Source organism: Micromys minutus (genome assembly GCF_963924665.1).
Source record: "Micromys minutus genome assembly, chromosome: 17".
Lineage (NCBI taxonomy): Eukaryota > Metazoa > Chordata > Mammalia > Rodentia > Muridae > Micromys > Micromys minutus.
The window spans coordinates 36,789,364-36,804,139 of record NC_137952.1 but is presented as its reverse complement, the minus strand read 5'-3'; the positions used below and the strand labels follow the sequence as shown (position 1 = coordinate 36,804,139).

At 45.4% G+C, this 14,776-nt stretch overlaps 1 protein-coding gene across 1 annotated transcript in view; it reads right to left on the bottom strand.

The window, feature by feature from the left end:
- Positions 1 to 10,365, bottom strand: part of TMC2 (transmembrane channel like 2) — a gene marked incomplete at both ends in the record, with an annotated part of 59,161 nt that extends 48,796 nt beyond the window's left edge. Inside the window, 3 exons of the mRNA XM_080931687.1 lie at positions 1,094 to 1,246; positions 4,932 to 5,244; positions 10,335 to 10,365. Of these exons, the coding sequence (XP_080787813.1) occupies positions 1,094 to 1,246; positions 4,932 to 5,244; positions 10,335 to 10,365 (497 nt within the window). The remainder of the gene's footprint in view (positions 1 to 1,093; positions 1,247 to 4,931; positions 5,245 to 10,334) is intronic.
- Between the last annotated feature and the right edge of the window lie 4,411 nt (positions 10,366 to 14,776).

Sequence of the window (14,776 nt, the reverse complement as noted above, 5' to 3'; positions counted from 1 at the left end):
ACAAAACAAAAAGAGCCCAGTTAGCCACAGGAGTCGTGCTTTAGCTATCAAGAGCCGCATGTGGCTAGCGACTGTTGCATCTGATAGTACAGGTTTAAGAGATTTCTATTATGGCAGGAAGTTCTGCTGGTCAGGGGGCACCACAGGGAGCTGGGGCCACGCCGGGAGAGAGCAGTAAATTGCCCTGCAGCAGAGTTAACTCTGCTTGTTAGAACTACTGTCAGGATCCACATCTTGTTGATGTGGCCAGATGCTTTGCCTGGTTGTTCGAAGTAAATAATGCCAAGACATAACTCCCACACCACTCTCCCTAATAAAGAGTTGAATCCGAGCAGGAAATAATTTCTGTTTGAGGGGAGTCAGGGAAAATGAGATTTACACAAAGGAAGAGGGAAAGTAAGTTGCCATGGAAACGGAGGCCAGATGTGGGGCAGCCAAAGTTAATGGCGGGGGGAAGGCTTTTCTAGGAGATAACCAGCAATTATGCAGTGTGAGTCCTGCTTTAGCTCAAAACTGAAGCAGATACTTAAGAAATATATATATATATGGTATGCCAGCCTTTCATATGCAATTCAAGGGGAAGGCTGGGTTGGAGCTAAAAGTCAAATGACACAGGTAGGGAGCAGAATCACAGTTCAAACCCAAACTAATGGGCCCAGTGTGGCCTTGCCTTAGGACACCGGACATGCTAACAGGCTTTCCACTTACTGCACAAGCCATTAGAGCAAGACACAGCTGAAAGGGAAGGTTGTGGGTGTTGAAAGCATATAAGACAGTTGCCCTTGAAGGGCCATCATAGTCAGCTTCCTGGGGCAGGCATTTCTGTGTAGGGTTATGAGAGAAAGCGAGAACCAGCACACGCAGTAGGGTGTGGGAGAGATGGCTTTAAGTGATTGAAGCCCTGGACACAGATCGGTGCTGGCAAATCTTAAGGCTGACAGGCTCTAAAGCATCTCTCTATGCCATGCTTGCAGTAGGGAGGCTGGAAGAGCAAATCTCTTTTCCTGTTCTGTCTCACTGGGGCAAAGAAGAGAGGAAGGCATGCCCCTTTCTACAGGAGATGAGCCTCCCGTGCAGGGAGAAGCTCACTCACCTGAGTTCCCTCAGCTTCCTTGCCATGGGCCAGGGTTTGGTCCTCATGGTGTTGATGAGCTTCTTTTTTTCTTCCACTTGTTCCAGGATCTGAGCCAGCTCCTCTTCAGACAGGGACTCTCCAGTTGAGACACCGGAGGCCAAGGAAGTAGACCTAGGGGCAGAACCACGGCCGGTACTGGTTCAAGTTAGAAGGGGTGTGGACGGGAGAAAGTCACAGGAAAGATGGGTAGAATCCTTGACACTCCCGGCTAGAGGGAGCCTGTCCCCACCAGAAACTAGCAGTGGCTCCCGATGCCAGCTAGAGACTAAAACTGTATCCTGTAGCCTAAGGTATGACTAGGTTGCCTTCCCAAACCTGACTTCTCTGAGTTCTCCATTCATATACTCTCTAGCACAGTGGTGTCCAATAGAAATAAAAGGTGAGACACTTTTAATTAAAATTTTTTCCTTTGCTCATTCATCCATCCATCCATTCATTCACTCATTCATTCATCCATTCATTCATAAGCTCTCAGGGCTGACAAGATGGCTTACTTGGCGAAGCACTTGCCAGGCAAGCCTGATGACTTGAGTTTCATTTCTAGAACCCATATAAAGGCAAAAAGGAGGGCATCAACTGTACAGTTGTCCTATGGCCTTCAAATGTGCACAGAGCATTCACCCCCGCTCCCCACACACACTGTGCTAGGTAGTTTTATGTCAACTGGCACAAGCTACTGTCATCTGAGAGGAAGGAAATGAAGAAAATGCCTCCTGAAGATGGGGCTGTGGGCAAGCCTGAAAGGCATTTTCTTAATTAGTGGTTGATGGGGGAGGGCCCAGCCTATTGTGGGTGGAGCTGTCCCTGGTGTGGTGGTTTGAGTCAAACTGCCCCTCTCCATAGGCCCATAGGGAATGGCACAATTAGGAGGTGTGGCTTTGGGGGAGGAAGTGTGCCACTGTCTCACCGGGCAATAAAACCTCGGAAGTCAACATAGTTCTCTCTTGGTTGCCAGGGGATCAAGATGCAGAACTCTCCCCTGTCCATCACTATGGCTACCTGCACACTGTCCTGACGATAGCGGACTAAAGTCATCCAGTAGTGAATCTGTAAAGCTCTGAATCTGTAGGCCAGCCCCCAACTGAGTGCTTTCCTTTATGAGTTCTTGTGGTCATGTTGTCCCCTCACAGCAATAGAAACCCAAGCTAGGTATGCCTGGGCTGGTGGCCTTAGGTTCTGTAGGAAAGCAGGCTGAACAAGGCATGGGAGGAAGCCAGTAAGCAGCACCCCTGCATAGCGCTTGTCCTGACTCCAGTGATGAACTGATAAGGAAGTCTAAGCCAATAAACCCTTTCCTCCCCAACTCGATTTTTGGTCATGGTGTTTAATGGCAGCAATAGAAACCCTAAGACACACTAATACTTATTTTTTTTTTAATCTCAAAACTTTATTTTCAATGCCTTCCTTACAAATTTAAAGTCTGAGGAAGTCCTTCATTGTCCCCCAGTCTTCATAAATAGGAACAGCGTAGCATATTTCTCATTTAAAAAGCCCCTGTTGAAAATGAACTGTGACTGTGCAAGTGTTAGCCTCACCAAAGGAGTTAGTAAAGTCCTCCAGTGGCAAGAATGTTACAACACTATTGCACCATTCAGAATTTAGAGCTCAATCCCACACCGACAGGAAGAAATGCGATTTTTATGACCTAAGGAGGGTTAAGTTGTCCCCTAGGGATGTTCCGTGCCCATGAAAACAGTAGTCAGGACTACTGCTAATTCTGGTTTTAGAGACCAGTTTACAGAAAGCTCTGTAAGTTTTAGCTTCTAGCCTCTTGGAAATAAAGAAATCTTAGCATACCAATGGATTTGGCAAACCTAGCCTAGGCACTTTTGGTCATACCTCACACGTTCCCATTGATAACTGTCTTGGAGTCTCTGTATGATATTTTCCTCCATTGAAGGGAGTTGTCTTTGTTCCTTTAAACTCTGCTTCTTTCTGCAGACACTTACTGAAAAGCTCACCTTCTCTGTAGAGGAAACATGATGCCTCTGGGCCCCAGCAGTACAACACTATCAAATCTTGTTCCGTGGTCACATTGCTTTCTGCCTTGTCTTAATTGATTCTCATCTTTCCTGCCAGACAATCGGCATCTGGGGAGCCAGGGCTGAGTCTTTTTATCCTTCTAACCCTGTCATGCCAGTCAACTAAAAGTGGCACCCCTGAGTCCTTGTCTGTAGCGCCCTATAATGCATATGTTGTTCAGAATACTGGTTCCTTCTAAAATATAAGATACACAAGGGTATTCAATGCATTCAAACTCATTGGAGGTGTAGCTTAATGGTAAGGCATGGGCTAAGAATACAAAAGGATCTGGGTTCAATTCTGGGCACAACAACCAACCAACCAATAGAAAAAGCCAGGCAGGGTAACATTTGGTGGTAATCCCAGCAGGTGAGAGCTGAGGCCTGTTAATATTGTATAGTAGTACAACTCTAAACACAAATAAATGTGTGTCAGTATGTGGTGTGTGCATCTGAATATAAAGCCTGGGGAGGCCAGAAAAGAGCACTGGACTCCCTGGAGCAGGAGTCAGAAGCATTTGTGAACTCATCAGAGGGGCTAGGAACTGAACTCGGGTCCTCTGGAAAAACAAGAAGTAAGTGCTCTTAACCACTAGGCTACATCTCTAGCCCAGAATGAAACACCGTGTCTCTCTGGTTATAAGACTGTCAGAACAATGCACCCCAGGAATTAGAATTTCCAAGGAATCTCATGCTGAGAGAAGGAGAAGGCTGAACCCTGGGGCCAGCCAGAGGAGAAACAGGAAGAGATTTCACACAGCTTGTCAGACCACTTTGCAGGAGAGATTGGACCAGAAACGATGTTGGGCAGGACCATACCTTGACCAGGACTGCCTTTTTATACATATCTCTTGCCCTTTATTTAAACCAAAACTTCATGCTGGAGCCTCAAGATAGACTTGGAGTGTGGCTATTGGAAGTCTTTGTTTCTCTCCCAAAGTGGTCACATTTAATAAATCTCCTTTCTCTTTCTCTTATTGACTATGTCAGGGTCCAGGTTCTGACCCTAACTTGTTCTGTTGACCAGAGAAAGCATTCAGGAACCCAGAAGGCAGAGCAAGTGCTTGCCTTCACCCTCATTCTCACACCTGCTTCAAAAGCCTCCCTCATCCATAATCATAAGGGATTCATTCAACATCCCTAGAAGAGAGTAAATCATAGACGATCTCTAGTGAGTGCCAGAGAAGCCATCAAAATCGGTAGCCACCAAATGGAAGGAAACCCGATCCATTAATTTCATAAGTTGCCTGTCTACTATCATATACACAACTGCTGCCCACATACAAGTGGAGCAAAGGACTCCAAATCATCCAAACACCCAGCCTCAGCGCTGGCAGACCTCTTGAAGTTCCAGACTGTCACATTTCTAGAAAAGAGAAGGGTTCGTACACACAGAGGAAAGAGGGTTTATGGTCCCTGTGTGATTCCCAAATGGCTTCATTATTTGTATTCATGATTCATGAGTTTTAGTTGGTCTCTCCTGGAGTGATAGTGAGTTACCATCTGAAAGTCAGGAACCTTGAGCTCTTATCTCTGCTCTGTGCTGGGGCCACCTCCCACACCGCTTGCAATAGGAGCTGCTATTAAAAAAAAAAAAAAAAAAAAAAAAAAAAAAAAAAAACCCGGTGTAATGGGGGCTGTTCTGCCTGTCATGGTCTGGGGAAGTAGGAGCAAGAACAGTGACTACTTCTCTCCCAAAGTGAAAACCAACCCTGCCAGAGACAGGAAGAGGGTAACCGAGCAGAGGGAGAATCTCAACTGAGGCTACAGCATACCTGGGTTTTCTCAGCTGCTTGCCCGTCTCCTTCCTCAGAGCCTCCCTTTCCTTCTTTGGCGGTGTTCTTCGCTCCTTGAGGGAAGTTCTCCCGTCTTTCTTCCTGCCCTGGGAAGGCCTCTCCACCTTGCGTGGTTTCTGTCCCCGCAATTCCGTGTGATAGCTTCCATGAACCATCTGCTTCTTCCGGGAAGACCCTGGTCTGGAGCTACCCTTAGCGGGCTCCTTCTGGCCAGATTGGGCTCGGTTCCCCTCTTGGGGACATGCAGCTATGGAGGTCTGTTTTCTTGTGGGTCTCCTTGCTGACCTGTCACCTGCAAGAGCAGAACAGGGGCAGTGGTAGCTCCACAAGACTCAGCCCAAGAAAGCATCACCCCCTTATGGAGGTTGGGCAACAAAAAAAGCCACCATGCTTCCCAGAGCCTACTATAGAACATGATGCCCTCAAATATAGCACCTTGGCACGTTGAGTGTTTTATGCCGAAGGAAATTGAGGAACCACAGATGTTTACTCTCTGACCATCCCTCAGTATCCCGGGAGACCCAGCCTGATACAGAGGTGTCCAGTTCTACAATATTAGGAAAAGAGAAGCCAAGTAGAAACTGGACAGACTTTCCCATGCCTGATCAACATTAGCTCATGCTCTACCGTTCTCCAACATAACTGTTCAAAAAACTGCAATTCAGCTGCGGGAGCCTCGGGTTACCGTGCAGACATGGCCAAGTCCAAGAACCACACCACACACAACCGGTCCCGCAAACGGCACAGGAATGGCATCAAGAAACCCCGGTCACAAAGATACAAATCTCTTAAGGGGGTTGACCCCAAGTTCCTGAGGAGCATGTGTTTTGTCGAGGAGCACAGCAAGAAAGGCCTGAAGAAGATGCAGGCCAGCAGTGCAAAGGCAGTGAGCGCACGCGCAGAGGCCATCAAGGCCCTTGTGAAACCTCAGGCCAAGATGCCAAAAGGGCCCCAGCCACAAACTCAGCCGTCTGGCTTTCATCGCTCGCCTCAAGCGTGGGAAGAGGATTCAAAGCCAGAAGGCCAAGGGTTATAAGCTCTGCCAACCAAAGCCCAGTGTTTAACCCAATGCAGAGGCCAAAGACTCCATAGAGAAGCTGCCAATGTGAAAACAGATGGACAGACCGCTGTGACACACACCTACACACCATTGCAGATGACCAGTGTCCTGTGCTGCTTTTACAAATAAACTTGAGACAAGAAAAAAAAAGGTGCTACTCTCCCTAGAGCGTTAGGCCTTCATTTCTGAAGCTCTTATGAGCATCCCTCTTCTATGTTTTTTTATAGCAGTCATTTTTATTTTATGCATCTTGCCACATGGATTAAATAAGTCCCAGATGCTATTTAAAGTGTAAGAGAACTGCTTCTATGCAGGCCTTTGTCCTTTGATCTCAAGAAACTATGGAAGCAAGAGACTGAGAGAGAGAGAGAGAGAGAGAGAGAGAGAGGATTAAAAAAAAGAAGGCTTAAAAACCCAGTGCAAGGCAAGCAGGAGGTGGGAAAGAACTCAGTCTTTGGTTCCCATTATGGCCTGGGCCCTTCCCCATAATCACAAATGAAGAAAATGCTGTTCAGTTAGGTTTTAGGGAGGCAGTCTCTCAGCTGAAGTTCCCTCCTTTTAGACGACTCTAGCTTGTGTCAAGCTGACATGAAACCGGCCAGGACAGACCACATAATTTTGTGGGCATGTTTCAAAATGTTCTTGTTTCTCCCTGATGGAATCACCAGCCTTCACTGTGTGAAATGCCCTTGGCGGGAAAGCACATGAAAACATTGAGGTAAAAGAAAATGAGGCACGTGGTGAGACACCGGAAGGGACAGAGCCCCCCCCATCCCCATTTTACATTATCTACTGGTTGAAATCAAGAAACTGTAACACAACTAATAAATCTAAAATTATCTACAGAGATAATGATCAGTTTCCAAAAGACTTCTCAAGCAAAGATTTTGAAGTATAAAATAAGCAAAATGTGTTATTTAGGGTCAGAATATCTGCTACTTTAAGTTTGAACATATTAGCACCTCTCTCTCATCTTCAGACCCCAACAGTACACATCATAAAACTACCTTACAATTTCATTTACAGGAGGGGAATTATGTTAAGAAATGAGTAAGCTAGCTTATGTTTTGTTCTGGCTGGCTTTCTTGCAGCTGTGATAAATGCCGTGATCAAAAGCAGCTTGTAGAAGAAAAGATTCATTTGGTTTCTTCTTCTAGGTCACAGTCAGTCACTGAAGGAAATCAGGGGAGACTCTCGAGGCAGGAACTGAAGCAGAAGCCATGGAGGAATGCTTACTGGCTCCCAGCTGACTTTCTTTTTATGCAGGTCAAGACCTGAGGGATAGCACCTATAGGGGTCTAGACCCTTCTATGTCAATCAATAATCAAGACAGTTCAGTTCCCCACAGACATAGCCACTGGTCAATTTGATTGGAGAAATTCCTCAATTTAGGTTCCCATCTCCCAGGTGACTTTAGACTCTGTACACAAGCTCAGCAGTTCTCAGTCTTCCTCATGCTGCAACCTGGCTGCTATACCCAGCAAAACTGTCAATCACAGTATATGCGGAAAGAGAAATGTGCCACAATAAAACCACATTTAAGCAATTTATACCAATCCAGCTCCACAGAAGGCACTAGAAGAAAAGCTTCAATCTGAAGAGATTAACTACATCCAAGGACACAAGAAATGATTCATCTAAGAATAGAAAATGCCCACACCTCAAGGACAAAATAACAAGAATCAATAGATACAACTCATTGATAACTTTTAGCATTAAATGCTTTGATCCCCAATGAAATGAACCAGAATAACAGATTGGATTAGAAAGCAGAATCCACTTTTCTGCTGCACCCAAGTAATGCATCTCACTATCAAGAAAGAAAAATAAAATGTTGACACTTGCAGGTAAATGGTTGAAGTTGGGGGAAAAAAATCATCCCGAAGAAGGTAACCCAGACCCCAAAAGACATATATTGTATTTTTCTCTTATGTCTGGATGTTAGCATTTAAGCTTTTAGTACATGTGCTACAAGTTGAATAACCACAGGGGTTATGACCAGTAGGGAGGAGAGGCTCTCCCAAGGAAGGAGAAGTAAAGTATGGTGTTATAGAGAGATAAAGAGGAAAGTAGAGTAGGAGGGCTAAATAGGGAGAGGAATGGGAGAGGAGGGGAAGGGAGGGAATATGGGGAGGGACATTGAAGCTAAAGACCTTTTAAAAAGACACATGGAAGCCTCCGACTGTAGAAACTTCCTAAAGCATATGCACCATGCAGGAAATATGGGTGGCTGAGATGGGCAGGTGGAATAAATCTCCCAGTAAGTGAACTGAGTGGAGCAGGCAGCTCGTGAATCTGTGATGGTGTCTGAGTGCCCAGCGCCTCACTAGGGTGGCTCCCAAGGAGTGAGACCGTGGTGCTGATAACAACAGAACTTCAACTTTTTAATATTTACCGCAACAGACGAGGAAGAAAGATTATAAGAACCAGAGTGGACAGACGACTCAAAGGAAACATTGTCTTCTAGACACAACAGGACTGATTCCCACTGGAACTCACAGAGACCATTGCAACATACACAAGATCTGCAAGGGCTCAAGCCAGACAGGATCCCAGCACTGAGAGGACATGTAGACATGAGATCTCACTCCTAACTGAGACACGATTTGCAATTGATACCTGCTGGGAAAGCAAAAATCAGTTTTCTCCAATGGAGTGTCACTGAATAGATAAATCTACTACACCATGTCCAAGAGTAGTTAGTCAATACAGAATGATGAGTTCCATTTGTGTGTGGTGTGTGTGTGTTTGTGTGTACTTGTTTAAATTTGTTTTTTGTTTTGGCATATTCAGTCTCATTGGGCTTTTGTTTGTTAGTTTTGCTATTTATTTATTTATTATTATTTTTTGAGAGAGATTTAGAAAGAGAGAAAGAACAACAAGTTGAGTGGGCAGGGAGGTGGGAGGAATCTGAGAGGAGTTTGGGGGATGGGAAAACAGTCAAAATATACTGTATGAAAAAATTCAAATAAAAAAGATTAAAGGAGATTATGTGACTGGCTTTAACATATAAATGATTATACAAAGTAAGTATTTCAAAAATGTTTCTAAGGAGCTGGGCATGGCAGTATGTGGCTGTCATCCCATCACTTGGGGATGCAGTTGTAATTACGAGACTGGGAAGCAGAGGCAGACGCAGGACCTTAGCATTTGCTAGCACAATCTTCAGTGTCAGATATGTTTAACTGACACACGAGGCTGAAGGAGGTGATGGAGGAGAATCTCTCTTTGTAGCTTCTATGTGGCCTCCTCAGCTTCTCCTAGGGCTGGCTAGCTTCTCCACAGGCTCACAGAAATACTGTAGTCACCTTCCAGGGGGAGCTGTGGGAGATTAGAGGGTGCCTTGGGAGGGAGAGAGGCCCTTGGGTGTGGGTCCTGGCTGTACCATCTTCTAGGTGCTGCCTTATCCCTGGGAGAAGAATGTTCATAGCCTACCCAGGCAAAGCTCAACGTGTCTCTACTTCTGGGAGCATCGTGGTTAAAGCAGAGGCTGAGCAGCAAGCCATCTCTGTTCATCACAAAGCCTCCTCTCCAGTTAGCTGATTGCTTCCCGGAAAGGACACATGCTTGTTACTGAGCAAGGAAAGAGGGAAGAGGGAGAGAAGTGAAGAAGGGGGAAGGAGAATGTGGGATGAGTAACTGGAGTTTTAAGGCTAGCATGAGTCTGGTACACTACCCAGCACATCATCTCTTCACCCCACCCCACCCCTCTACCTGTCCTCCATGACCAGAGCTGCTCTGATGGCTTTTTCTCTTTACCATGTGACCAAGGACAGGAAGAAGGCAAAGTGCCATCTGAAAGTCACCTGGCAGTAGTCCCTTTTCACTATGATAGCCTGCAGACTGGAACTCTACGCCAGTTCCTTTATTCCAGATGCTCTCAGGCCAACATTTTCCTGATACCTTAGAAAACTCCTAGGTTCAGAACTCTCCCATCTTCTCCCTCGGGGAATGGAGAGACAGATAGCCACAGTGGGTGAGAATTATTAAGGAGAGACAGTTGCAAACGGTGGCTTTTAGTATCATGCAGATGGGTGGCCATCTCTAACAAGTTTGTAAACGTGGCTATGCATGACTTCCTGCGCAGGTCAGTTCCTCTAGTAGCCTTGCAAGGAAGTGACAACCACCCTCATCCCATTGAACCACCCTCATCCCATCAGGGGTCCAAAGAGGCTGTCTTCCCTGAAGTTGCTCAGCTCAAGTTGTGGGATCTGAACTCAAATGCAGAGCCTTCCCATGCCTCTGGAGACTGCTTCCTCTAGACCTGCTGTGCCAAGAGGCCTTGGTAAGTAGGACCCAAGAGCATGTAGATGAAGACTCACCTTCCTCCAGGCTCTTTAACTGCGGGCTCATGGTGACCAGAATTTTAAGGTTCTCACACTGGCTCACGTCTTCATATACTACCCGCCTGGGGTCATTTCATGCTGTCATGGTCACTGGCCTTTTCCTGGGATCTGACAGCAGCTGGGGTCCTCTGAGGTTGAAGGTAGAGGTAGGTTTTGTTGGAGAGAAATAATGAGTTTGTTTGAGATGAGGAAAAAGCTACGAGCTTGCGGCACATCAATCTATCTCTAGACATTCCCCTGCTCTGGGTTCTCTGCCAAGAACAGCGTGGCCTCACATTTCAGGCATCACTTATGCATGAGGACCCTAGAGGGGTAGGAACTGCAGGATCAGCTCCTGACAACAATACCACTTGCATGCCAGCCAGGGAAGGTGTGAGCTATGTTACAGGGCTCTTTCCCAGTGTCTTAGCCCCTGGTTGGGACAAAGGTAAATGCTATCTGGGCTTTGGTTTAAAACGAAGATTATAAAGGATGGGCAATGGGATCTTCTTGCTTTCCTTTCCCTCCTCCTCCAGCATTCAGCATCAAGCCAATGGCTTTGTGATTTCTAGGCAAGCGCACCTTGAACCTGAGCCAATGATGACGGTCCCTGCTGAAATCCTCTGCTTCTTCATTCGGTAGCTTTCTTCGATGCTGCTTGCCTTTAGGGGAGGTTCATCTGGATGCCTTGAGGACCAGTTACTGTGTAATAGCAAGGCAGCAGAACCAGAATGGTACCAGGGTTCTTATCGGTATCAGTTGATACTGGAGTTTAGAGTGTTCCCCTAGAGGGATTCCAGGTTTTTCTATCCCTTAAAAATGAATTGATCAGGGTTGCAGCATAAGATACCCTTCCAAGGAGGAATCTGGCTGGGACAGGGAGGTTCAGACAGTCCTGCAGAGAGTTTTTGTTGTTGTTTGTTTTTGTTTTTCTGTTATCTTAGGAACATTGATCCAGCAGCAAGGAGAAACATGGACCTGTAAAAACTCCACTAAATTAATTTCAAGTTGATGGGTACATGATGTCTATTTATCAAAACAGCTGCAGTAGCTTCCCCACTAGGACCTATGGCCCTCCCAACCATGGGATTTTGACTAGGTTTACAGTATCAGAGATGAATTCCCTTCATAGAATTGGCTTCAAACCCAGTCGGAAAATGGTTGCTTAACTGTGGAACAAACTTGGCCACATTTGCACCAGTAGGCATGGTGTGTCAATGTACCATGAGGTCTAGCTAATGGGGAGGAAGCTTCCAGGATACTTTCAGCTTTATTTCTGTGTATTCTGTGACCAAGATGCATGCTGTCTCAGCAATACAGTCTTATTATCAGTTCTGGTTGGCAGCCAGTAGCAAAGGCAATTATTTGGGATCACTTTGGGGCTTTAGGGACCTCCCTGACCAGCACCTGACCAGTAGAAAGGTAGCTTACTCCTGGTACTTCCTGAGTCCTCCTTGTGAATGGGTTGTCCATGTTCTTGTTGTTTGTTTGCTCTGCATGTTAATTCTGTGGGATGCATGGCTGGCGAAGATTCTCTTACATGACTGACGGTTTCTTTTGATGTAAAAAGCATGATTTTACAAGTTCTCACCTATAGGTGGTTATCCTTATATCCCAAGGACCAACGTTTCACTCGGAAATTGTCATCTGTGCCTATATCCTCCCCCTTGTTGTTTTGGGTCTTGTGTTATTCTTGCTAAGATTAAGAAGAAGAGAAGGTTGTCAACCCTCTACATTTCTATTTGCTACAAGAGATGAAAATAAAAGGAATACAAATAAAAAAGAAGTCAAAGAATTCCCATTTCCATATATGATTATGTGTGTATGTATGTGTGTATGTATGTGTGTATGTATGTGTGTATGTATGTGGGGATCCACAATCCCCACAGAAAACTTGTAGATCAGCAAAGTGGCAGGATGTAAAAAATGGGTAGTCTTTCTTATATTTTTGGTTGTGAGCCTAGCCTTTAACGGCTGAGCCATCTCTCCAGCCCATGGGTAGTCTTTCTATAGTCTAGTAAACATGATGAAGGAGAATATCAGAAAACACAAAAGTGTCTCAACACAAAATAAAATGCTGTGGGACAAACCCACTAAGCAAGGGTATGAGAGACCTTTGCAATAAAAACTTTAATACACTGAAGAAAGAAATATAGAAGACACTGGAGGATCGAAAGATTTCCCATGCTTACCAAAGAAAGAAATTAATTTTGTGAATATCACTATTCTACCAAAAGCAACCTACAGACTTACTGTAATCCCCAATAAATAAAATCTCCCTCTCTCTTCTCTTCTCTCTCTCTCTCTCTCTCTCTCTGTGTGTGTGTGTGTGTGTGTGTTTAGAGTTCCATGTTCACAGAGGCCAGATCTGGAGCTAAAGTTAGTTAGAGGTGGTTGGGAGTCGCCCCACGTGGGTACTGGGAACTGAACTTTGATCCTCTGCAAGAGCAGCATGCACTCCTAACCACTGACCATCTCCTGTATCACCTTTCTGAGGACCATTCTCCATCAGTCTAGCTCAGGCCCCGGATATGATTGGCTCTGCTTCTGGCTCTAGCTCCTAATCTGGATCTGGCTTTGGTTTGACCTCTGGAAGTGTCTCTGGAACCTGAGTCTGGGAGTTCATAGGCCCCCGTAGTGAACCTATGACTACTGTTTTGCTACAAGGACATAGCATGATGCTCATACATCAGTGCAGCTCTCAGGCCGCCTCAGAGAGGCTTCTTTGTGTAGTAAATGGCAGTTAATACAGAGATACAAACTAGTCAAGGTACAGAAAACAAGTGTTTACAGAGTGCTCAGCCATAAATAGCACATCTACATCACATTCCCTCCCCTAAGGATCATGGAACATAAAGGAGAGGGGAGAAAGAAAGATAGAAAGAGTCACGAGTCAGAGAAGGCAAAATAATGTCTCCTGGACATGCCAGGACCACTGCACTCACGAACCCACAGCATCTGCGGTTGCCTCCACACAACCTGCATAAGAGCAAGCCAATCAGCAACCCAGCAGGGATGAGGGAGGGGTCATTAGCCCCATCGGTAGCTGAGTAGATATTGACAGTTGGCAGCTGCCAGGGGAAGGAAAGTCAGTTTTCTTTAAGGGTGTAGCCCTTGGTAGGTTGGCAATGCTTCAGTGGGTGACACCATTCCCAAGTACATATGGGCAGCCAAGTTTAATTCAGTAGGTTCTTGTTTTTGTTTTTACCATGGGATCTGTTTTATTACTAAAATATTTACAGTAAGAATATAGTGGAGTCTGTTGTAAGTTTCTTCACAGTCTAAAGTGAATGGGACTCGTTGCCCATGTTCTAAGCAGCTGTTTCCCAGGAGACAGGTTCCACACAGCCAGTCCTCAGTACTGCCTCCTGGAAGACTACTCCATGCCTTTGTAAGACTATTTGTGTTGGTGTCTGCGATGGTAGCTAAACACATGAGATTTCTATGTAACACATGCTGATACTGGACACACTCGTTTGTTTGGCCCTTGTTCTGGTACTCCACGGTATAGCAGATCAGCTGGTCATTCTCCAGGAGCCACTGGAGAGTCTCCTGGTTGGCCTTGGCCTTGCCTTGTAGCCAGTCTGGAGCAAAGATGACCGGCGTGCTGCAAAAAAAGCTTAGAATCCCCAACTCACTAGGTTAAGAAACCTAAGAGATTAAATGGATCCTGAAAAATTTGAAGGTGGGTGAGAGTGCAGAATAAATGCCATTTAAATGCATTATTTTATACACATGTGAAATTCTCAAAGGGTAAATAAAAATAGTTAAAAAAAACCAAAACAAACACTAGCCAGCCGTAACTCTTCCTAAGTGCACCAAGACAGCAGAGACATAACATTTTTCATGGTTACATAATCACCATGTCTTTAACACCTTTTTTTCTCAGTGCCCCTCACAGATAATTCGAAACACAATTCTGGCTTCCTCATCAATACCAGCAGGTGTCCAAGTAGCTCAACAGAACCCCCGGAATCTCTCAAAAGAGCTCTCAAGGCACTGAGGCCTGTCACACAAATAGTGGTCATGCAGATGGTTCAAAAGAACCCTGAACTCAAAAAAGGCCCAAAAGACAAGGCTAGACACAAAATGGCAGCCTGCTAAATGTCTCAAAAGGATCCAAGCAACTCAAAAGACACTGAAACTGATACCCCCCCCCCAAAAAAAAGGATGGACCATCCGGAGGTTCCCTGACTTAGCAAAGGTCATACTTCACGTTTTACAGAGCCCAGCCACTCATTTTTCTGCATTATTGGATAGAGAGGAAAGCAACTGATGTTGGTTGAGATGGAGAGCAAGAGCTATTGCAATTCTATGAAAGCTTCATGGGTCAGTTCCACCTTCTCTTCCCATTTGGTTTATAGGACTGACTTGCTGTAAGCAATTCAGTATGCAAATATCTTTCTTTTTGGCTTGATAATCCAAAACTGTTGTGTGTG